We start from the raw sequence: 25277 nt of genomic DNA, 5'->3' as shown, positions 1-25277 counted from the left end.
GCATGCAAAGACATGTTTAGATGAGGCTGCTTAAAAATAAATACACAATATATAAGAGGACGAGGCTTAGAAGTGTAGATGGGGTGCACCATATTAATGTAAACATGTTGATTGGGTTGATCCTTTGTATTCTAATTCTTTCTATGAGAGTTGAGAATGCCTTTTTTTAAAAAAAAATTGGGAAAAAGAAATACAGCTGCAATGCCACACTCAAAAAGTCTGAATCCGTGGTCTCTGTCTAGTGCAAGGACTAGTAGAGAGATGTTTGCTGTAGAGTATTTTCTTTTGATATGACTGATTCCAGCAAGTTGGTATTGACGTAGAATTGGGGCAACCTTGTGATCTAGTGCCACATACAGGGAGCAGAAAGAGAGAGAAAAAAAAAAAAAGAGGAGGAAAAAAAGAAGATGCCGGCAACGAAGAATAAGAATGCTCCATACTCCTCCATGAAAGTGAATGAGGTTCCTTGCCTTTAGAATGGATGGTGTTATGCAAGTCTTGTGTTTCAAGGTGTTCCAATTCAAGATTGAAGAAATGGTTGATGAAAGCGAAGTATCCCAAACCAAGACAAGATGCCTTTTCTTTGGAGTTTCCATTCTCATAGGCCAATTTGATGAAAATTCAAATAATTCTTTTTTCACCGTAGACTATTTTTTTTTTTTAACTAAGACGGATGTATCATACAGATTGAGTGCGGATACAACCAAAAAAATCAAAAAATATCACTTTTCGGAGGGCATCGAGCAACCCCTCTCCCCCAGCCAAATAGTGTCTTTAGAGTGGTTGGTCAAATATGAAGCCACTCAATCCGTTGCCCCATTGGCTTTACGGTATACATGATTAGCGTGGAAGGCCAAATATCTCTAAGTAGAGGGTGAACGTCACCCACACCACCCTCGCTCTGCTGGATCCAGCCAATAACCATCGTTGAATCTCCCTCCAGCATAACAATCCTGGTCCGCAGAGTCTGCCAAATATACCTTAGGCCGGCCCAAGCCGTTCTCAACTCAGCCCTTGGGACCGAGGTATAGAAAAACTGGTAACCACCGGCTGCAACTATTCTGGAGTCCGGCCCTCTAATAATAAAACCGACCCCGCCCCTCCGACCACCATCCAGTATACATCCATTGAAATTGACCTTGAGAAAACTCGAAGGTGGGGCTCACAGGTGAAGAACACCGTACGAAATGCTCTACAAGAAGAAACAGAGCCCCAGATGTCTCGAGCTATCAAAGATCTGTCCATCAGATGTGACTACACAATCTTAGCAGCCTGAAGTCGGGCCTGCTCGATAATGACCTGTAGCGGGGGCAGTCCTCACCAAAGGTCCAGTCCTTCTTGGACAACCAAAACTGATAAGCTGTACATGTAGCCTCAATAGCCGCTTGCTGGGTCCGCAAGGTAGAAGCCCGCCATCTAGTAATCTGCAGTGTAATGTCCGGGCCCAATACTTTTGAGGCCCAGTTTAAGGGTATTTGGAACAGGTTATTAGTGGGCCGTATTGGACCCATGGATGGCAGCCCATGGAGGGCTGCCACCTCACGCCTGAGGGCAGAAATGACAGGGCCCCAGCTGGCCAGTAGAGAGAAGGCCAGCTGTTGGTCCTTAACCATGCAAATTAGGAGCCCGCTACCTCTCATCCTCGGTTAATGGAGGAACTTAGCTGGCCTGAGGAAAAGGGGCAGCTGGAGGCTCCCGGAGCAAGGGGGAAGGAGAGGATGCCACCTCTCCAAGGGGTCATTTCTTAATCAACATTATTTAAACCCTCAGCTTCTTAACCCAAGATTTGCTATACCCTCTTAATCTCTAGCCCTCTGGAGCACTGCACCAGAGAAGCCGGACCCCTGGAGCTAGAGGTTAAAGAAGCTCTGAACCCCCACCTCTTCTCCGATGAAGAGGTGGTGGCGTCGTCATAAAGAAAAAGAAAAGGGGAAAGGGAAGATGAAGAAAGTAAATAAACAAACAAAAGGGGGGGGGGGGGGGAGGGGGGCTTACCGGACCCTTGAGGCTTCATCCTCGAACGACGGCTTTACCTTGCCATGGTTGGAGTAGGTGAGGACCTCCCGAAGGAGACCGGGCCTCGGCCCCACCTCCAAACCCTTCTTCCCTTCTCCGGTATCACTTCGGATAAGAGAAGAGCCGACCTCCTGTCTTCTGCTGCTCCAAGGTGGGAGCACCACCTCGACCAGTGGGCCGAGGGAGTCTCACCACCCGGTTGCCAGCAAGAGGAAGGGGAGGAGTAGGAGGGCTGCAGGGGAAGAGGAAGGAAACGAGGCCGGAGGAGGAGAAGGCCGAGGGTTCGGCCGGAGTAGCAAGTCTCCGGTGGAGACAAAGGGGAGAGAGAGAGAGAGAGACCGGAAGAAAGAGAGAGAGGGTAGCGGGAGACGAAGAGGTAGAAGCCTTTGGAAGATCGAAGAAAGATCCCTTAAGCGGGTCGACCTAACGGGTCAGATCCGAGTTCAGGTCCGAAACCCATTAGGCCCAAATAAAAGAAAATGGGTTTGGCAAACCCAATAAGACCTGAACCCGAACCCAATTGAATAAAATAGGCTAAATTCAAGCCCAAATGATGTCGGGTCTGAACCTAACTAAACTGAGCTGAGTCTGAATGGATCCAATTGAGCAAATTTGGTTAAATCCTAACTCAATTAAGCCCAATTGAGCTGGGTCCGAATCCCATTTGAGTTATGTTGGTCTTAGCAGACTTAGTTAATTTTAAATCAGGCCCAATTCAAGTCCAATTCAACTGACAGAAGGCCAAATTGATCTCAGGTTGACCGGACTCAGGCCCAAATGAGCCACATTGACCCTGAACCAAAATTTAAGCCCAATTAAACTTGGGACTAAGTCTTCTGACCAAATCAAAAGGCCAAATTGGCTAGAGAAGGCTGAACTTAATCATAAATCAGGCCCAATCCTTTTATTAAAAGCCCAATTAACCCATGTAGACCCAATTTGGTTTTAATCGAACCCCGAAGACTTCAAATTGGGTAAATTGGATTGGGCTAAGATCTTTGGATGGGATCCAAGGAGTAAGTCCATAACAAGATGAACTAAATTGTATAATAAATAAATAGAGAATAATGTGATCTTTATGATATGGTTTTAGGTGATTGAGGATCGGTCACTTGGACTTAAGAAATTTGGATAACAAAGTATTGTAAGTAACTTGCCTTAATCTTTTTATGGATCATGTTATGTTTATGTCTTCTTACATGAATTATCAAGTATAAGTTATTTGTCCTCATCTTGTTGGATCATGTATGCAAGTAGCCTGTTCTTTAATCTTAATATGGATCATGTGAGCACCATGTTTATTAAAAGTTTTGAGTATTATTCATATACATACTTCATGTATGGCATATTATGAAAAGTAAGTAACATGCCTTGATCTCATAATTTATGGTTATGCATGCATCATGTTTTTGCTGATTTTAAAGTATCATGCATGCAAGTTGATATAGTAATTGCATCTAGCTATATGTACTGCTTGCAAGAGGTACTATGGGCTCTTGATGCTATGGGCCGAATGCAACTGAGCCGGCCTTGCCAGTGGCAGAGAATGACTGAGCCGGCCCTGCCAGTGGCCGATAATAATTGAGCTGGCCCCGCCAGTAACCGTTAATGAATTCGCCATAGCATCCAAGAGGTACTACTTGCAAGAGGTACTATTAATGGGCTCTTAGATGTTATTGATCGAATGCAACTGAGCCGGCCTTGCCAGTGGCCGAGAATGACTGAGCCGGCCCCGTCCGTGGCTGAAAATGACTGAACTGGCTCCGCCAGTGGCCGATAATGACTTCGCAGTAGCATCCGAGAGTATGAACCACGGCAATACCGGGGGTACGATTTTTACGTTGTATATTTCATGAAAATTCTTGTTGACCTAAAACATGGATTTATTGACTCAGTATAAATATTTTATCATGACGAATTGTTAAGTAGTGTTCATGTCAGCTTCTCAAATCCTGTTTAAACATGTTTAGCATTATAGTTGATCCGATAAGATTATGCAGGATTACTTACTGAGCCGTGTAGCTCATATCCGTTCATTTATATTTTCTTTCAGATCACCACCAATAATAGCAGTCAGAGACACTTTTCTTTTGTATTAGAGCTTCTTTCTTTTTGGGGTGAAACATATATACTTTTGTGTACATGATCTGTATAGAAGCTCTGTATTTTGTAACAACTAGCAAGTTGTACCGAAAATACTTTAATATATGAAAGTTTGACTATTTTGGCTACCTCTTACCCATGTATGAGGCTTCGTGCTATTATGGGCGGTAGTCGGCAATAGCACGGCTGTGTCATGGATCCGGGTCTGGGGCGTGACATGCAGGGAGGACGCTAAGTAAAACCAGACCTCTAGTGGAGCGTAGCCAGCTCCCAGATCCTCCTCGCACGCTGGCACTGGAAGAGGGCGTGGTCCACTGACTCATCCACCTGACATTTAGGGCAATGGTGGAGAATGCCCAGACCTCTCTTGCTCAGCACAAGTCTCGTTGGTAGTCGGCCCCGGACGACCTTCTAGAGAAACAAGGCCACCTTCAGGTGCAGTTCGAACCGCCAAATCCATGCGTAATCCTTCCTTTGGTGTTGCTTCCTAAAGAGAGTGCTGAAGGTATCGCCCACCCTAATTCTGGATTTGCAGGTCATGCTCCAAACCCTCATATTAGGGCTAGTGTATCTCGGAACTGGCACAGATTGGATCCTCTCCGTAAGCTGGGCTCCGAACAACTGGTTGATCCGGGCACTGTCCCACCCTCCACCCCCGAAAGAAGAAGATCGCGGATCTGCAACCCGCCCAGGACCTCGACGTAGACCAGAATTCAAAGACGCTAATCATCCTCCTATTTCTTCATAATAATTGTATTAAGAATCCTATCTCCATGAAATCGAACAGATGTCAGATTGCAGTGATTATATATATATATATATATATATATATATATATATATATATATATATATATATATATATATATATATATATATATATATATATATATTTGTGCTATGAATGAAGTCCCACCATGTCACCAAACAAAGCTCCACGCCGCATGACATGAGAAGGTTGGTGCCATGCATGGAACGCCAATTCTAGCAATTGAGTGTTTTTGGTACCAAGGGAGGGTGGCAAAGCTTTTCTGTTTTCTTTTTTTTGTACCCATCTAAAAGGATCCAAGATACAACGAGGAATCGCATCACATATCGATGGTAGATGAGGAGAAAGTCCAGTCTCTAGAACAAAAGTGGGGTCTCTAAGACCGTTACTTTGACCCCAGTTTTTATCATAAACTATCTCCATAGATGCTATAGTTTTATCATTCCAATTCGAGGAAACATTTTATTTTCATATAGCAATTTTTGTGCCATTCGAATTTTTCAAATTGTTTTTTTTAAATAAACATTGGAATCCGCCATCAATTATCAATTTTCATATTATATCAACACCCTAATTCTGGTTCCATTCATTGGCGTCAAAGTTGCATATATACTTGCAGTTTTTGAATTACAGTCAAAAGACAATCTTTATGAAGTAAAATGCTGGCTATGAATATCTCATGGCAGAAAAATAGAGAATACTGATCCTCTCTTACGCGTAATTGTCCCAAGGCCTAGTGAAAATGTCTTACTTCCATAAATTTATAAAATATCAAAATATAAACATGTTTTTGTATGTTCAGTATTTTTTACGAGAATATTATATATGAATGGGGCATCTCTTTATATTTTTCTTTCAAATTATTGATCTTGTATTATAGGCGTGGAAAGAATAATTGCCCTTTTTTTTTTGCTAAATTCTTGTAAAAGATAATGTGACTATTTTTCATTGAAAATACCATCTCTCGAACTAGCAACTCCCATATATATGCTAAGAATATAAATATGCTAGCTTTTCCTTGCAAGTTAGATTTGATACCTCCAAGGATAAGATATTTATCAAAAAGTATAGATGCTTGCTTCAAGTTCTAGTTTTCCGTCCTGATAGGTTAATTAGGGAGCCCTTTCACTCCTAAGCAATGTGCAATGGAGTTTAAAGCGCCATCGACCTCCTTGAACATGTTATAATTGTATGATCTAAATTATTACATTAATTATTCAGGTTACAAATGCATGGCTTGAACAATAAGAGATTTGTGGACTAGGGTTTGCTCTACTGCATGAAAAATGTTAAACCAAATGGTACACAGCAATGAGCACACATGCTCAACATCATATTTGCTATTAATTTAATTAAAGTCATGCATCCATGTTTTCCAGTCTCCTTTCATCAAAGTTTAAGAATATTTTAAGAAGATAAACAAAGAGTTTGCCCAAATCTAGAAGCTCATGATCAGGATTGAGTATTAAAAAGACTAGAGATCACAATGCAATGCTAGTTTTAAGCCTTATTCTAATTGTCATTGCGCTCGGTAGACTTCCACTAGAATTGCCTTGGAGACGATCTTTCTTGATGCAATATATAATTAGAAATAACAACAAGAAGTCCCTCATCTCATGTGCTTGTGATCATAATCAGCACTGTAGAAGGATCCACATCAATACAAAATTAGCACAAACGAGAAGAGACCAAATAAAATACAAGGGCATCATGCTAGGGTTTTGAGGAGGGCCAATCGCCATACCTCAAAGCTTGCAGAAGAAAGTGTACTGCAGTTTCTGAGTCTTACTGCCAAACTTAAATAAAAGGATTCATTCAACGATTTCAGCAATATGGTCACAAAAAAAAAAAAAAAAAAACATTAAACAATACCTTGCATAGCTAGACATAAAGAGGACCACTTATCAGATAATGTGGGGGTGCCCCAAGGAACTATGACTTCCTAGAAGGGTCCTTCCTTTTGAGTAACATGCTCCCACACTGGCCTCTTTATAAAAATAGACTGTGTAGGTATACAAAAGTAAATAATTGAGTGGAGAAAATGACATGAAGATTAGAAAAAAAACTGATGATGGATGAGGTCATCTCAGAATCTTAAAGAATTCCCATTCATCACAGCATGTGGAATGTGGGATGAATGTTGGCAACTTGAAGGCCATTAAGAATAAGATAAATATTAGTAGGGAAAGATGATATTCCTTGGGTAGAGATGTATGGCAACACATATCGGCAAAGGGTATATAACAAGAAAAGTTCATTTGAGACTGCTAGAAAGATACAATAAAAGAAAATGATGAAATTATAGGCTTCATTTTAAGATTGTTGGGCTAGTAAACTTTTATTCATTCAATGCTAAATGTTCTAATTCCACATCTAAGCTAGGTAGAAATGATGATATTTCTTCTACATGACCAATCTACGGGTTGGTATGGCAAAGGAAACCTGATCAGCTTTCTGAGAAAAGGAACTTGTGGTAGGAAACAAAGTATAATGAAACTTCTGAATAAATTGATTCATTTCTCCAATTTTAGGGGTGGCTGATACTAAGATAATGGACTTTTTAGAAGAGTATTCATGCAAAAAAAATTCTAAAATAATTTGCAGAAAAATTTCAAATGCAAATGAGACATTTTGTGATCTCGATATTAAAATATCGATTTTTTTAGAAGAACCATGAATTTTGACAATGAAAAATCTATCTAAAATCATAGAAAAAGGATTAACATTCGCAAAATTATCAAATTTGTATACATTAATATAGCTGATGCATAATAATAAAGATCTTGCCAGGATAAAATTCTTAGGTTGCTGTGGGTCTGAAGCAGCATAAAGGACAAAGAGAGGTCATCATGATAAATAATTTAGAAATATGTACAAATTTATTGCTCTTATCCCACTATTAATTTTGGCTGGATATCAGTTAGCTCGACAGTTCGCAGTGATACCAGGGGCAGCAGCCAAAGGGCCTCCATCCTTATCCGAAGGATAACCTATCTATATGGCTTTTTTTTTTGGTTAAAAGCGGCATTCATATAGTTCTCACATAAGTACAACTTGCCAAATCAAAAAAAAGAAAAAAAGATACAAAGTGTGGGGTATATCTCCGACTCTGATGTCAGGCCACAAAAAAGACGACCTAGTGCACTGTTTGCCTTTCAATAAACGTGTGCTACTTAGAAGAAATTTGTCCCTATGATCATATCGCATCTCGCAAAGCAACGGACATCCGTGTCCATTCATATCCGCACTCCGTATCCAGTCAACTATCTATCCATGTGGCTTGAGTTAGCTCTTTGCCCCGCTCTCACGGGTACGGCGTATTCCACCCGGCCTTTCCCAGATGGTGGCCCCTAAATTGCGACACGGAGGAGAAGCCAGTCTCCGAGAGGGAGAATATTAGCCCACAAACCGGTACGGGGACAGTCAAAAGCTAGCCAAAGCAGCGTCCACCGTCCCCACGAAACGGCATCTCAAACCGCGACCACCGCCCCCCCCGCGGTCTTCTCCCGGTTATCCCCCCCTCCTCCCTCTCCGCGACCGGTTCAACCGGCCGTCCATTACCCCCACGTTCCCCCGAATTCCCTCTCTTCCATTAATCCCGCGCATCCGCTTTCATAGTACCACTCCTCTCCCACCTTCACCATCCACGTGGCATCTTTTTATTCGATGGAGTAGCTAGTAAAGGTTTACATTTCCTATTCGCGAGGGCTTAAGGGGGTCGTACGTAAAGGGCCGCGGGATCGCTCCACCAACCAGCAAACCGCGGTCGACGGTGGCCCCCCCAGTCCTCGCTTGGGAAACAATTTAAGGGATATTTGGTTGGTGTAGGTCAAATTATAACATAATCTGATAATTTTCAAAAATTATTTATTTTATAAAATAATTATAGAAAAAAATATGAATTTTATCATATTCGATTAGTAAAAAAATATTTCCAAAAATAGTATTGAAAATATTATATTTAATTGGAGATAATTTTATATGAAATATTGCTAAATTTTCAGCAATATTTTTAAATAAATAATCCAGATAATAAAATTTTGTAATTTATTTATTGGCCATTTTATGACCTACTTATACAAATGCTATTAATATTGGCTATTTAGAATATTAAAATATATTTACATAACTTAATAAATATTTATAAATTAATTTATACATATATATTAAAAATATTTTTTATTATAAATAAATATATTAAATATTACTAATTTTATATTAAATTTATTGATGATTAATAAATATATGTTAATTATTTATTAATAAACCATATCTATGATAAATATATTCAATATATTATTATTTATAAATGTTATTGTTCAATACATTAATATATTTTATCATATATTAGTATAATATTAATATAAAATATATACAATTAGTATAATATTGATATAAATAAGCGATAATATTTTCGTCAAAAAATGATGTTTTAGATTATCTTTATTTGATAATTTAAAATAAAAAATAAGTTCACCTCCTTATGATATTTATTTTATTTTTTTTACAAAAATAAATATACGATCTATTATTTTTTATTATATCTGGTCTTTTTATATTAAATATAATAAATTTATTTTTTCATGTTAGATTAATTTCAACTAAATTGGTTTTAAAAGGAAAAAAAACCTGAAATTCTGTTTACAAAAACTACGAAACTTTAAAAAACACTAAAAAGGGGTTTACAAAATGTCAAAATCCTATAAATTAGGAAAATCGGGATTTTTATGCAAGCTAATTTGGCCATTCCTCGTGCAACGCGTTCACGCGTTTCCTTGTCCCTTCTTCTCTCTTTCCCTATTTATATCTCCCCCACTCCGCCCATTTCTCTTCAGCAGGCGCAGAAATTTCTTTCCGAAAATTAAAATATATATTTATTCCCTCTGCCCTGCCTCCTCTCTTGCATTCCGACCCTTCCCTCGTCTCCTCCCACTCCCATCCATCCATTTGTTCTTCTACTATTCGACCCAGCCCACCACCGCTTTAAAATTTATTAGTATTCGAGGGTTTTAGAGGAGGAACAAGGAGACGCATTGATAGAGAAGGGTAGAATAATAGGAGCAATAGAGACGAAGAAGACGAAGACGGTGACGGAGAAGAAGATGAGGATTCTGGAGGACGAGTTGTTCCCATCGACGCCGGGGAAGGTGAAGATCGAGCGGGCCCATGCGATTAATCGGCAGTTCCACCGTTGCTTCGCGTCGACGAGCACCATGTTCCTGTGGGCGCTCTTCTTGATCGCGCTGACGGCGTCGTACCTCAGCTTCCAGAGCTTCGTCGACACTTCGTCCAAGTATTTCTCCGCGTCGTGGGGCGGCCTCCACTGGGAGAAGCAGATCCGGGCCTCCGCCGAGGTCCGACGCCCGCAAGGGATCTCCGTCCTCGTCACTGGCGCCGCCGGATTCGTCGGCTCCCACGTCTCCCTTGCCCTCCGCAAGCGTGGCGACGGCGTCGTCGGCCTCGACAACTTCAATACCTACTACGATCCTTCGTTGAAGAAGGCCAGGAAATCCCTCCTCGTCTCCCACGGCATCGTCGTCGTCGAGGGCGACATCAACGACGGCCGCCTCCTCGCCAAGCTCTTCGACGTGGTCCCATTCACCCACGTGATGCACCTCGCCGCCCAGGCCGGGGTGCGGTACGCGATCGAGAACCCGGCGTCCTACGTCCACAGCAACATCGCCGGCCTGGTGACGCTTCTGGAGGCGTGCAAGGCGGCGGACCCCCAGCCGGCGATCGTGTGGGCCTCCTCCTCGTCGGTGTACGGACTCAACGAGAAGGCCCCCTTCTCGGAGTCGGACCGCACCGACCGTCCCGCTTCCCTCTACGCCGCCACCAAGAAGGCCGGCGAGGAGATCACCCACACCTACAACCACATCTACGGCCTCTCGATCACCGGCCTCCGCTTCTTCACCGTCTACGGGCCCTGGGGCCGCCCCGACATGGCTTACTTCTCCTTCACCAGAAATATTCTTCAAGGGAAGCCGATCACGGTCTACAGCGGCAAGGATCGCGTCGATCTCGCCAGGGATTTCACCTACATCGACGACATTGTGAAGGGGTGCTTGGGGTCGCTGGACACGGCGGAGAAGAGCACGGGGAGCGGGGGGAAGAAGCGGGGACCGGCGCAGTACCGGATCTACAACTTGGGGAACACGTCGCCGGTGACGGTGCCGATGCTCGTGTCGATCTTGGAGCGCCACCTGAAGGCGAAGGCGAAACGGAACGTTGTGGCGATGCCGGGCAACGGCGACGTCCCCTTCACCCACGCCAACATCAGCTTGGCTCGAGCCGAGCTCGGCTACAAGCCGACCACCAATCTCGAGACCGGTCTCAAGAAGTTCGTCAAGTGGTATCTCCACTACTACGGCTACAGTCCCCGGGGAACCAAGAACTTGTAAAAAAAATATCCTCCATTTTTTTTGGTTGCTCTTTACTAATGTTTTTTGTTCTTTTCTTAGGGTCTTCCCTTAATTATGGGATAAAAAACACTTGAAATTCTTTGCTTGGAGAAGAGGGAAAGAAGGGAAGGAGAAAAAGGCTTTGCCTTTGATGATCCTGTACTCGTTGTGGGGAACTTTTTTTCTGTTCTTTCTTTTCTTAATTTTGTAAAGGAAGGATCGGGTTTTCCGGTTCCATCAATCTATTGTTTTGGGCGGTGGAATTTTTCCGATATTTAATCTTTCTATCTCTTCTTTCTTCTTTTATTTATGTTACTGGTCGGTGACTCTGTTCTGCTGCTTCTCTCTTTCTTTATTCTCCTTCACGTGGGGTCGGGGAGATCCGATCACCGCCGGTGCGCAATCACCGGAGTACGGTTGAGTATTCCACGTGACCGTCCACTGGAAAAAGTAGCCGGTCTTTTATCACGAACAGGCTGGCGCTCGAGATTCGGATCGACGGCGGTGGGAAAGGCTCTCGGTAAGTGGCATCTCTCGTAAATATTGCGGGAATCTTGGTCGACTTGTGGAACTTTGTTTGGCCTTGCTTTAAATGAATGAGTGGACGGGAGGTGAGTTTCGGGCCACGATATGTGAATCATGGGCGCAAGCTGGACAGCGGGACGGATGGGAGCACCATAATTGACGGCTCTGATACGCCGCGCCTGCTCTAGGGAGCGTACGGTTCCCGTCAATCTGCCTCCCGTCCTCTTACAGCTCATACCGTTTTATATCCAGCTGTAAAAAGGGCAACAATTACGCGTCCTTTCGTCCTGTTATTACTTATAAACACTTTTGACGTCATGATATTAATCTGGGCCCACAACGTGGACTGATTGGACGGTCCGATATGGGTGGGGCGGACATCGGGGACCACATGACGTGGATTCGTCTGGAATCTTCCGCGGCGGAAGCGTGTCAACGATGGGACGCGCTATTGGATTGAGCGGGATCAAACTTGAATAGCGCTCAAATCCATGCAGTTTCGGGAGGTCCGCCACGACTGGTCGGCTTTGAAATTACTATAATACAGGGAAAATTAGTGGACCACCTGATCGTGATCCAACGGTTTAGCCATGGAGCTATCAAAGAGCCCGTACTATTGGGTTTTTTTAATTACTATTACATACAACTGCAGCTCACAGGATAGGAATACAGCAAGCAAACAAGGTCCGAAAATAAAAGCCTATATAGAGGCACAGACAGTCGGGCATTGATTCGTGATTTATCTTAATAAAAATTTCTAAAATAATTTGCTGTCTTGGAGACAATTCAGTCTACTTGATAGAAAATACACTCTTCCAACAATCTGTGAGCGTCGTGAGCAACAATTTCTCCTCCCTTCCTTTCGAGGAGGATGCGATACTTGTCCAACACTAGCCTTGCATAGAAAATGCTTTTCCATGCTCGGTGCAGGCACAAACGTGTTGAACATTTGCCTCTCGTTAGTGTTGGCCCCTTTCTTCGTCGCTAACCCTATCGTTGGCTAACCCTCCCTTGGTCTCCAACACGTCTTTCATCTTAATTTTTAAATATTTTATTTTTTAATTTTACTGGATAGAGTGGATTTAAGCTTTGATCTGAGTCAAACCATAACATTATGGTCTTAATTGAGGAGGGATGCCGCAATGGGATAAGGTTGCACTACCTCTGCCTAGGACAACGGATCAAGTCGAGTCGGCTGGAGATGGTCATGCAAAGGTCTTATGAGTTGGTCAAATTAAAGTCAACTCATGGACACAAGATATGGATCCAAGAATCCTGACCAAATTCCAAGTTGGGTTGATGTGGGTCAAGAATGCTGGTGCAAGTGTTATCATCCAGCTCTATTCGGCCGAAAGCGTCACCGTACCTAACAAATCCCAAACAGCTGCGCGATAGCTTTTAGTGTAGGCTATCACTCTTCAATGGAGTATACCATCAGGCAGTGTACTTTGATTCGTGTAAGATGACAACCGTTAGATCGACCGTCGTCAAGTAGATCCGACAAGCCATTATAAAGAGGCATCTCTCTAGTCTCTCGTGCCGTAACGGCGTGCGGCTGTTGGTGGGATGATCATAGCACGGTGGGCCCGCCTGATCGCACCGCGATGAGAGACCGAATTGGCGCCACGTGGGCGGGATAACCGGGGTGCCTTGGAGTGCAAAACAAAACTCCATGCTATTAACGTTCGATGGAAGACAGCAACGGAAAAGGGTTAGCTGTCCTCTTAATGATGACAGAAGCCTTACCTAGTGAAGGCAAAGCACATAAAAGCCTCAAAAGGAGAAGCTTGGCCACCAAGATGGTAGCACTAGGTATGGCAAAATATGATTCGATCTGCCAATTTGATCCATATACGATCCACCATAAAAAGATTTGAATTTGGCCTAAACAGATATGGGTCATAAAAAGGTTGACCCGTTTATCCTATTTATTAATTGAATCGGATACGGATTTTAGATGTTTGACATGTTTAACCTATTTAATCCGTTTAACTATTGGGCTGTTAGATGAGGGCCACAACCCACAAAGCCCAGAGTTGGCCCAACTCTCCGCCTCAGCCTGTTTTCTTTGCCTCGGCCCAACTCCCCGCGTCGGCCTGCGAGGTCCACACAGCGCCGTCCGCGACTTCTATTCCCATTTTCCTAAGTTAGGGTTAGAGACCTTAGGCTTTGTGGCCGCCCGAGCTCTATTCCCATTTTCCTCCCTCTGTCCCTCGGTGTCCAGTCCCGATTCTATTTCACTGTGTCACCTCCGAGGCCTGATTTCACTGCTCTGCCCTCTTCCCTCAACGTCCCTCTCCCGGTCTCCGCTCTCCTCTCCTCTGGATTCTTCGCCTTTGCCGTCTCCTCCCCCTCTCCTCCGGACCTCCGCCTCCGCCCTCTCCTCCCCCTTGCCGACTACTTCCGCCTTCTCGTCAATGGCGACCGCGGCAGGGACTCGAGCAAGCCCATGGACTACGATGGAGGTAACAGTGCAGCAGCTTAAGGGTTTTGACGACTTGGACCCGAGCAACAGGCGGCGGCGAAAGAGCTGCGGCGGAGGAGAAATCTTGCGGCTGCCATGGAGCTGAGGAGCAAGACGAAAGAAAAGGAGCAGAGAAATTAGAAAGAAAGGAAGAGAAAGTGTGAGTCGTATCTCTCTCAATCTCTTCATTTCAAACCAGTAGGCACCCTCTCTTTCTGGCTAAAGCCCCAACCCCCCACATCTCTCTCTCTCCGTCGAAGCCTCCCAACCGCTCCACATCTCTCTCTCTCTCTCCGTCGAAGCCTCCCAACCGCTCCACATCTCTCTGTTGCTGAACGGAACCCCAAGGACCCCAACCCCCAACCTCTCTCTCTCTCCCCTAGTCGAACCTCCCATCTCTCTCTCTCTTGTCGGTGGATGACGGTGATAGCAGGCCGAGGAGCGCCAATAAGCTCCCCGATGGGAAGGACGAGGGAAGCATCGAGCACGGATAATCTCTCTCCTCTTTTATTTTGAGTATTTTATTTCTGGTTATTTGCAGTAATATTTAGTTAAACGGGTAAACATAAACCAACCCGATCTGTTTAATCGACCTATTTATTAAACAGGTTAAACGGATCCGGTCGGATTATCTATTTATTAAACAGGTCAGGTTCTGAGTGTAATTTCTAACATTTTTAATAAACAGGTTAGGTTCAGGTTTATACTTTTTTGACCCATTTAATATCTGACCCGGCCCGTTTATGTCTGACCCGACTCGATTGTCATCCTTAGGTAGCACGATTGGAATGGAGCTTAAATTTTACCAGAGTGATCCAGATTCGAAATATACGGGCGTCGATTAAACGAGAGGACCAGATGCTTCATGCCTGATTTGTCCGGTAGAGTCGCCATCTGGTCTGCTGATACTGAGGTGGCGCTGGGGTGACGTACTTACACGTGGATAATGAACCTAGTGGGAAAAACTCATGGGTCGGAGAGGATACACGGAAATTTGCGGCCTGCATCGACCATTTTCTGGTGGAAGGAAAGCCTAGTGGAGGCTGCTACGCAGGTAAGATTTTCTCTCCTCCCCTCTTTTTTTTTTTTCTTTTACCGAAAAAAAAAGCCTCAAAAGGAGAAGCTTTATAATATTTACTTCATTGATTTCATATCATGGAACCATACAAGAATAACACTCTACAGAGAAAAAGGGAGTCCAAGAAGAGAGAGATATGTTATGTGAATACTAGGCCCATGCAATGTTGATGTGATTTGGTGGAAGACAGCAGAACAGAACTGGTCGATTATTATAATGTGGACCTACAAGAAAAACAAGGTGCCAATTAAACTACGAAGGCCTTGTGTTGGGCTAAACTGATGGCGAGAATGGCATGGGAAATGAATGTGAATAAATGCCATCCAGCAATTCATGCATCATGGCAAGAGTCATAGTTTCGGCGGATTAACTCTTTTTGTCTGCTTTGTACTTCCTCACTACTCGATCTCACATGATACGGAATGGATGAAATTATTAGGCTGGGCCGAAAATTTTATTAAATTTGTTGATTCTGTCAATGCAACCGGTAAAATTATGAAATTATAAATTAGGTTAAGTAGATTTTTTTTCTCCTCATAAAATTCAGATCAATCCATTTTAAAGCTATTTCTGAGTATAGATCCCCATAATTTTATAAGTTTATTGGCTGTGTTGGTTCAATCTACAAATTTAATAAAATTTTCAGCCCACTCGTCTAAATAATTTTTTAATATATTGCTAAGTTAGAGATCTTCTGACAATATGTCTCAAGCTTCACTGAATAATATCCACTGATCTAAACCCCATTTTATTTGTTTCTTTATTTTTTTTTGTCGCCAAACACAGGTAGATGGTGTGAGGGCTAAAATACAAAAATCTTGGGTTGAATAAGTTTCCAGAAAATTTTGAGGGAGAGGAAGCATTTTTCCAAAGGAAAACCCTATATGCGTTTTGCTAGAAGCCTTTTGATGCTCTACAACAAGGAATACCTCTTTAGAAGATAATAAGCATATTAATCATACAAAATTTAAATCATAACCGGTGTAGGATGGGAGATGTTGTTCGAAGTTTTAAATTTACTCGAATTAAATAATCTTTTATTGAAATATATAATGAGACAAGGCTTTTTTAAATCACTGCTTGCCATATAAAAAAGAAGGATTTTCAGCTAATACAGATATGGACTTAGAATTTTAAAGCTTAAATCTATGTTAATCGAAAAATAATGCTTTTTTATGTAGCAAGTGGCAATTTAGATAAATAGTGTTATTATTCTTTCATTATTATATGTTGTTTCTTGCTAAAATAATAATTAACAATGGTTATGAAAGTCATCATCCCTAGAGAGTGAGAGGGAGATTGATACTCCACTTGCAATGCAGGTTTTCAACATAAGGGTGTTCGAATTTTTCAGAAAAATTGGCTTCCATTGATTATAGATTGATTTTATTTCATTTCACTATATAATACGAGCTTAGTTATCGTATGAATGAATATTTAAGGAGTCTAAAATAAATTTGTGATCATATTGTTAATTTGGACATTGTTGTCTAAGTTATATGATATAGTGAGTATTGGTATAGGCCTAGATTGGTTAATAGGCTTCATAATGGATAGACCCATCAACATTATACTAATTAAGCCAGGTCACCACTCCACTTGTACATATATCCGTATGATATAAAATTCTAGAGCATCCACGTTTCTACGTTCCTAGGAGGCTCTTATCCTATTAAGGAGATATGCATCAACAAGGAGAAGAAGATAGAAAGATCCTTTCTGCTCTTGTGTTTTCTTCTTTCGCTACTGCTGCGAAGAGCTTGCTCGAAGAGAGCCCAACTAGGAGATTTTACCTCCTTTTGTTGAAATCATTCGGGCGCTTACTCAAAAGTGGGCTTAAAAGTCGCAAGATCATACCGAGAAAGTCAAAAAATAATTATCAATGGCTTCAGAGGGATCTCAATGTACTCCTTGATTGATTCTAGTTTATTTTATAATTTTTTGTATTCTAATCTTCTGCATAGTATCTGTGAGACCCAATAGTTTTTATCGGAGAGACTCGTTTCAAAGCCTGGGCATATGAAGCGGGTGTCTTCAAATCCTGCAGACGTATTTTGGGTGGAAAACAAAATCGGAGAGGGGTTTGAGTGGTGCGTACAGCGCGCGTGCGGGCCCTGGAACTGGACAATATCTCACAGAGGAGCCCCGCGGTCCACCCTCATGTGGCTTCTACGTGGGCACTAGGTGCCTCACGTGCTCTATGCAGGCGGGGGCATGACATTTGGTATCAAAGCCAAGGACGGCTCTTATCTGATGGTGGGAAGGGTGCGAGACCCAATAGTCCCACATCGGAAAGACTCCTTTCAGAGTCTGGGCATATGAGGCAGGTGTCTCTAGATCTTGCAGACGCGTTTTGGGTGGAAAACAAAATCGAAAAGGGGTTTAAGCGGTACGTGCGGCGCGCGTGCAAACCCCGGAATCAGACAATATCTGGCAGGAGAGCCCCACGGTCCACCCTCATGTGGCTCCTACGTGGGCACTGGGTATCTCACGTGCCCCGTGCAGGTGGGGGCGTAACAGTATCTATAAAAAATTTCACAAAAGGTGTTGCATACCAAAGCTACAGTCTTCTCTGCTCCAACACCGTCATGTACCTCGTCTCTCTCTTTAGAGGCCACCAAGAGATGTCTACATTGATTGTATATCAAACCCCATATAATGGCACATAAAAACATTCATAACCAAATTGCTCCAACACTAGATGCAAGCTTTTGTGATTTTTTTTTTTTTTTTTTTGGGGGGGGGGGGGGACTGATTTCCATGTTTTGTGCTTTGTGGCCTTGAAAGCACCGGAGGAGATAGGATATCCAATCACAGTGGAGCCATCCCCCATAGTCTCTAGCGTGGTTTCATTTGGTCTCGTGACCTACTTTTGACGTTGTAGTGGTCATCCTTTGTTAGGTGACTTAGTGACACCTTGGGTCTTTGGCCGAATGATCCAGATGGTGCGGTGTGATGCATCGATTTTATTTATTTAACCATCACCAACATCAATAGACATTTTTATCTGCAATGCATGCGTGTAATGGACTCATGCTTAAAGTTAACCATTCTACTAATTCAAATGGAGGTTGACTAAGCTTTCGTATGTGGGTAAAGAAAAGAAAATATAATTAATGAAGCAGCGGGCTAGGTTTACTACTAGTCAAACCTGGCCTCAGCTTGTCCAGTTATGCTATTTAGGAAGATTAATAGAAGGGGTATCATTGGTTTATCATGTATCAAAAAAAATCTCATTTTTTTTAAGGGAAAGTAGATTAGGTCTTGGGTGCCAAGATTGATGAACTGCTCTAGAACTCCTGGATAATTCTTGCATATATCTGAAACATGTCGATATGAGATTAGGGACTTTGTAAATTGGATTTTGGTAACTTGGTATCAGCCTTCCCTCATCCTTAACTTGGTAGCAGCTGGCATTAATATTATCTGCAGAAAAAATCCCTACACTAGGCATTGTAAGGATGCTTTTGAAGGCTCTAAATTTATGAACTTAGAACTCTATCACAAATGAAGATAGAGGCCTTTCTTTAATATATATTTTTAAAAACAAAGAACAACAGTAGCCTTATATAGGCATCTACAACCCAACAGTACAAGTTTATTTTAACCAACCATTAAAAGCGAAATACAAAACTGGCAACAAGTTTTTTATTTACCATTAAACAAAAGAAAACTGTCCATCCATTATCCTGCCTTTAACACCACACGTTTTTTCTTCATTGCATTAAGAAACGTATGGATTAATTTTTACGTTTTGATTAGAATTCCAGCAGCTTTGATCTGCTGGGGCATTCCATGCAGGCAAGCGTACTTGATTTAATATCCATCCATCATCTCACAGAACAATATATGGTGAGAAATATATATGGTGGAGGACAACAAAGAAACACCATCCTTCTTGTATTTAAAATATTAGATACAACACAGACCTCCATTTATCTGGAAGAACGAGTGTTATAGTGGATTTCATCCCTCTTACAGGAAACCTATGACTTATTTAGCCACTGTTATTTACTAGATGCAAATTCCACGTTCCAATACGCCATCCATTGATGGTGTACATGCAAAACTCTTCTTCTTTTCTTTTTTTTTTTTGCTTCTTAGATAAGGAATGCAAGTAAGTCAAAAGGGCTGCATGCATGAATTACGCTATTGTTAGTCACAGGAAATATTTAAGAAAAGTAGAATATAGTTCAAGGCACAAGCATTCTCATTCACCATCTCTTTATTTATCATTACACTAAGGTGGTGCAAGACATCTGGTTCATAATATTACTCTCTTAATTGCCATTTCCACTGCCAGACCCATGTCCGTGGCCCTCACCATAGCCTTCACCATGTCCGGAGCTCAAACCGGAGCCAGCACCGGAACCCGCAGAGGAACCGGCACCAGAACCCGCAGATGAACTACCTCCAGGTCCCAGAAGGGGGATTGAAATAGACCCAGACCGAGAAGCAGAAAATGAATCGGAGTCGGAGTCGGAGCCTGCAGACCGAGATGCCGAGCCCGAGCCAGACCCAGAGCCAGAGACACTAACACCTCCTGTGCCAACATCAACTCCAGTGCCAGCACCAACTCCCCCACCCAGTCCCAGGCCAAGGTCCATCCTAGAGACCCGGCTCTCTGCAACCAAAGCAAAGGACGCAACAACAAAAACAGCAAGGACTAGAGGCTTCAAACAAGCCATTTCTTCTAATTCCTACTCACTAAAAAGATGGTAGTATAGTTGTAAGTTTTGTGACGAAGAGTAGCTGAAGGAATAGCTATTTATAGGCTGGTGGATACAAGGATGCGGCAAGTAGAAGCAAAGCATTGGTGATGACTGGAGAGACAGATCAGAGAAGGATCTCGATGGGTTGGCGTGCCCCTCGAAGCTTGTGGAGGAGATTGTATACGTTCTCAGTGGAGGAGTCCACCTGCATTAATCTCTGGTGCTGTTTGCCACGCAGCCGAACCCCACCGCCCATTTGCCCCGCGCACTAAAGGTAGAGTGAGTATCTACTTGTTTTATAATAAGCAATTTAATTAGTGGATTGCAGAGCTTCCAAAAAAGATGAAGGTTGCTGTGTTTAGATCTCTTCTTAGGCGACATTTGGTTTAAAATGGTGCGGTAGGATAGAATTTTATTTAAGAAGCGTTACGTGGTTATCTCAACAGGATGTATATATATATATATATATATATATGTATCCAGGCATGCATGCACTCATAGTGGAACAATGCACAATTTGTCTAGAAGAAAAGGGATCAATGGATAAACTATTTACTCTGCTGAGTCGCGTTGAGGTTGATTGCCACGAGTCGTCAATGTAGTTGCTATTGGAAATGCAGCTAAACAACTTGTGTTATTTAGAAAACTAATTGAAAGGAGTATGAAATAGGATATGACATCTTGCCACCAAAATTGTGAAGGTGCTGGACAGCTTGGATGACTACCGCACCTACTCAAAACATGATGAGATGATGGCAGTCTTATATTGGATGCTGGTGTCAGCCTGCTCTCATCTTGGTTTGCATCTATCAAACTTAGATGGAGGTGATCCAGGTGCCATGAGGGCACTCAAGAAAACATCCAATCTTGGCCGCATGCTGATACTTCCTATGAGGATTCATGGCTTAACGAAGCAAGCATAGAAAATGATCTTGAACACGCCCAACCCAGGTATATTAGATCTTGGCTTCTCATTGTTCTGTCTAGTATCTACATTTTTCTTTACAGATGAGTAAGCCCTAAAACTGGTGGGAGAACTGAAAATTCAAATAAAATTTGAAGTATAAGTATATATCATTTCAATCCGGCCAATGATGCAAGACTTCTCGAGTTGAAGAATGTGCAATCCTATACAATTGTAGCTGTGCAAAATTACTTTCCATTGGGGCACCTGACAGTCAAAGAAAGGACCAGGAATCAATTTGCCCTGTTTTTTTGTTGGTTATGCAACTCTATGACTTCAGTTGTGGAGGATCAACTGCCATGCGAAGAGACCCATTACCAAGTTGGTATGCTAGTTGGATTTTGTATCTCCATGACATGATTATAACAACATATAGGATCTGCACAGGTGCTCAAGATAACTAGTAATTTGAACCTAAAAGATGAAGGAACTCCTCTTCACCTATTGCATCTTTGGAGAGATTTTCTTTTCTGAGGGCATGCATGGCTGCTCTGCATGAGATAGCCAACTTCTTTTCATGTCAAAGCATCCCCTTTAATTAGTTGAAGCCGGCTTCTACCAGGTTAACATTTAAGAGGTCTGGTCCTCTTGCATGCCTCCGGGCATAGTTCCGTAGCTTGCCTTAGTTTTAGGAAACAATTAATTAAGTTTAGTAGTTTTGCCGTCGCATTTTTTCCAAGTTTAGGAGAGCATGCTGCGAGTATATCGAGTGAGTGTAAGCGAGAGATTGATGTAGAGCAATATGCAGTGAAGTTGGCATTAGAAGGGAGCCATCTTTCTTGTATGATTTTCTTAAAAATATTGTACGCGATAAATCTCGCTCCTTTTATTTGGAATCGAGCTTTCTTAGGTGGCCATGCAATCCTCTAGTCACAGCTTATATGATAGATGCATCTTTGGTATTCCATACGGGAAATTTGACATTCCATACAAATTGCACATATGAAGTCAGAACTTACCGTAGTGTTTAAGAAAAGCAGTTGAAAGAAAAGATCATAGATCAAAGCTGAAGCACTCTTATTGGCCATGTCCTTATTTATTAATACAGTGAGGTGGTGCAATTCTAGTACATAAAATTACAGTCAAGTGAATCACTTGCCATGGCCACTACCATACCCCAGACCCATACCCATTACCCCCACCATAACCTGGGCCCGAACTGTCACTAGATCCAGAACCTCGGCCTTCACCGAGTTGGAGCAATTCCTACTGCTATTGAGGTCACACCCTTTGGCCCCGCGCACACAGAAGAGTTGGTTGCATGACCTTTAGGCGTTTCATATAGCTAACGAAATATGATTGACTTAAAGAAACCAGCTTATCAATTCTTGACTGTTGAACCGAGTCATCAATCCATTCTCATCTTTACTAGGGGGCAGAGCTAATTAGCGGTATTCTCATCTTTATTGCCTACTGATGTTTTTATAAAGAACATTTTCATCATGAGGATATACATTTATAAGATTTGGTTGGTTGTTTGAAATTGTGAAATTAATTAACTATGCTTAAAGTATCCTAAAAAGATAAAGAATTGATGCACGTTGAGATTATGAAATTAATTATGCTTATGCTTAAAGTGAAATTATGCTTAAAGTGAAAATTTTATTAGCAAGATGTGCAGAGATTTGAGGACTAAGTTATAAAGTGGGATATATCGATCCCAGCTGCGGGTTCTCTACCTGTGATTGTAGAGAAGTTGTAAGGAACAAATTTATGGAATTTTTAGTCATTTTGTGATCATGGAAGTCCTGTTTTCTATTTTCATCAATAATTCATTCTTTTTTTAAAAAAAAAATTATTACTACGTAGCCAAGAAACGAAAGTAAAATAAAATAAAATAGAGAAACCTAATCTTTCCATTAGCATGGACTACAAAAAACTCTTTCTTCAAAAGACATGCTAAACAATGAAAAACCCTACAGTTCCAAGTGTTATGCTTTCTGCTAGCTACTTGTTCCTCTCAGACATCATGAGAATAAAACGTACGGAATGGACTGCCACCAGTAACACTGACATTACAGTGAGAAATATACCTGTCTTCCTCCATCTAGATGTTATGGTCTTCAAGAACCCCACCTTGCATGAGTAGCAACCGTAACAGAGCTCATTGCATTCATTGCTCCATCTGCCACAATCCCCAAAGGAAGGAAGCACCGTTGGATCTGCTGCCGATCTGTTTTCTCCTCCATTCTTCCTCCCAGCCGCATTCCAATACGTAGCATTTACATACACCATACCACACAAGTCTGATGGCTTACAACAACCAGCCTTATTCATCACAAAAAAATCATCGTCAATAACATTTAAAACATTAACTTAATTTGTAGTTTAGTTATCAACTTTATAATTAAGAAGGCAACAGATCTTCTTCAATCAAACAAATGAAAATTTTCATGATCCAAGGAAATGGTGATGGACCTTCTCGCCATCTTTGCATCGACATAATGCAAAACAATCATCTTCGACTTGGCTACACAATAAATTTGATAGGCCAAACACTATAAAACAAAAAAACAAACGAAAAAATTGAGTGATTTCTACTTCATTTAAAGCCGATCTTTTGAGTGAGTTGGCTGCCATCATGATTAGAATAACCAATGTTAAAGAAGATTGTTTTGTACGTGAAAGTTGTTAATAATACGAAGGTGCACGAAATTGGTATCAATCTCTCTCGTTCCATCTAAACTATTCATTTCCTAGCGTATAAGATAAGGCCCTAAGTTACTCCAATAACCTACTTACTGTCACTTACCCTTTAGTAATCATAAAAAAAAATTTCGAAGACAAGGGAGGCAAATAGCTACCAGCTCGGAGTGGGTCAGTCCGTCCGTAGGAAGAGAAAGGAGGTGTTGAGTTGATATAAGCCGTTCTTAAATGGTCAGCTCAATCCAGGAATCCAGCAGAAAATTCAGCAGATTCCTACTGGATTAGCCAAACAGGCTCTAAGATCGATCATTTTCCTACACTATATCTCATCTTACCTCGATAGCAGAGAGCTTCACCATGCTGAATTCGTACGAGGTGAGCTGGATCGTCTTGTAGGTCAATTCGGCACATATGCCGTTGTCAGAGAGGCATGTCTTGATGTTGTTCCATGTATCGCCTCTCGCCACCCTCCCCCGCAGCCACATCGGCGATGCCGGCACTCCTCTGGCCTCCATCCTGTACGTGCCAACCAGCGACAGCCCCACCGTCAGCATCACCACCAGCGCGACGCTCAGTATCGTGTGCCCGGGCATCAGCACCCGTCTCCCATAGTATACCACAACATTACTGGTCACAAAGAGGAACAGCAGCCCGACGCCGATGCCTATCCGCATTGCCGGCATTTGCAGGAGATTCTCGCACTCGTACTCTCGGGTGGCGAGGAGCCAGATGCCGAAGGCAAGGATTGGGAGGGAGAGGAAGTAGCCGAAGATGGCAAGCGTGCCGAGGATTTTCTTCATCTTCTCGGCGGGGGAAGAAGGGGGAGGAGGGAGGGCTTTGGGTGCAGGAGCCCCAGAGGTCATCAAGTAGTGAAGTCTTCTCAGAGAAACAAGAAAGAAAAGAACAAGATTAGTACGTAGTAGGAGTGAGGGAGCGAGTTGAGTTGAGTGAGAGATATTAGGGGGGTTGTTAGTCGCATATCTTGATGGAATCTTTGGTTTAAGAAAGAGTCAAAAGTATAGTTAGATGGAAGAGCTTAGCATTTGGATCGGAACGGAGGTGAGGCGGCCAACGGATATTGGTTTGGAGGAAGAATGTTGGCCGTACGCGTGTTCTTTAATAGTGGATGGAGGGCGGGATCGGCTCCGCTTTTGTTTCTCGTCGCGCGCCGCGGAGCCCTCCGCGTCCGTCTTGCGCGCCACTGCTTGCCAACGGTCGACGCAGTCAATTTACCGTTTGGTTCGGAAGCTGCGGGAGTCATCAAAGCTGTTCCTCTTGCTGATAGATGGGCTGGAAGGGGGCCGGCCCGGCCCACGTTTCTATTCGATCCGGCCTAAATTTGTTTGGGACTTCAGGCATGACTTAGGTCCAAAGTTTTTTTGGATAATCCAGACCCAAGCTCAGGCTCAAGCTCGGCCCAAACCCGATTGGGCCCGCTAGAATTATCCATTTGGGCTAAAAATAGATTCGGTCTGAACCCAATTGAAAATTTATATTTTATGATAGTACTTCACAAGTAAATGAGCTAGTTAAAAATTTGACTCTCTCCTATAATACAAGTAAATGATACATAATACATTATTCTCGGCTCAACCCATTT

At 42.4% G+C, this 25277-nt stretch overlaps 3 protein-coding genes across 3 annotated transcripts; 1 reads left to right on the top strand and 2 right to left on the bottom strand.

The window, feature by feature from the left end:
* Positions 1–9703: 9703 nt before the first annotated feature.
* LOC103701187 (UDP-glucuronate 4-epimerase 1-like) lies at positions 9704–11571 on the top strand. The gene has a single exon (XM_008783160.4). The coding sequence runs from the start codon at positions 9990–9992 to the stop codon at positions 11286–11288; it is 1299 nt and encodes a 432-aa protein (XP_008781382.1). The 5' UTR covers positions 9704–9989; the 3' UTR covers positions 11289–11571.
* A 7971-nt stretch (positions 11572–19542) lies between these two features.
* LOC103701186 (putative per-hexamer repeat protein 5) lies at positions 19543–20107 on the bottom strand. The gene has a single exon (XM_008783158.4). It carries the CDS (start codon positions 20041–20043, stop codon positions 19636–19638), a length of 408 nt encoding a protein of 135 aa, XP_008781380.2. The 5' UTR covers positions 20044–20107; the 3' UTR covers positions 19543–19635.
* Positions 20108–24003: 3896 nt separating this feature from the next.
* Positions 24004–24540, bottom strand: LOC103701372 (tetraspanin-15). The gene has a single exon (XM_017841363.1). It carries the CDS (start codon positions 24538–24540, stop codon positions 24004–24006), a length of 537 nt encoding a protein of 178 aa, XP_017696852.1.
* Positions 24541–25277: the final 737 nt, after the last annotated feature.

The sequence above is a fragment of the Phoenix dactylifera genome, unplaced genomic scaffold (assembly GCF_009389715.1).
Source record: "Phoenix dactylifera cultivar Barhee BC4 unplaced genomic scaffold, palm_55x_up_171113_PBpolish2nd_filt_p 001456F, whole genome shotgun sequence".
In the NCBI taxonomy this organism is placed as follows: Eukaryota; Viridiplantae; Streptophyta; class Magnoliopsida; order Arecales; family Arecaceae; genus Phoenix; species Phoenix dactylifera.
The sequence above is the reverse complement of the archived record's forward strand: the minus strand, read 5'-3'. Positions and strand labels throughout refer to the sequence as shown.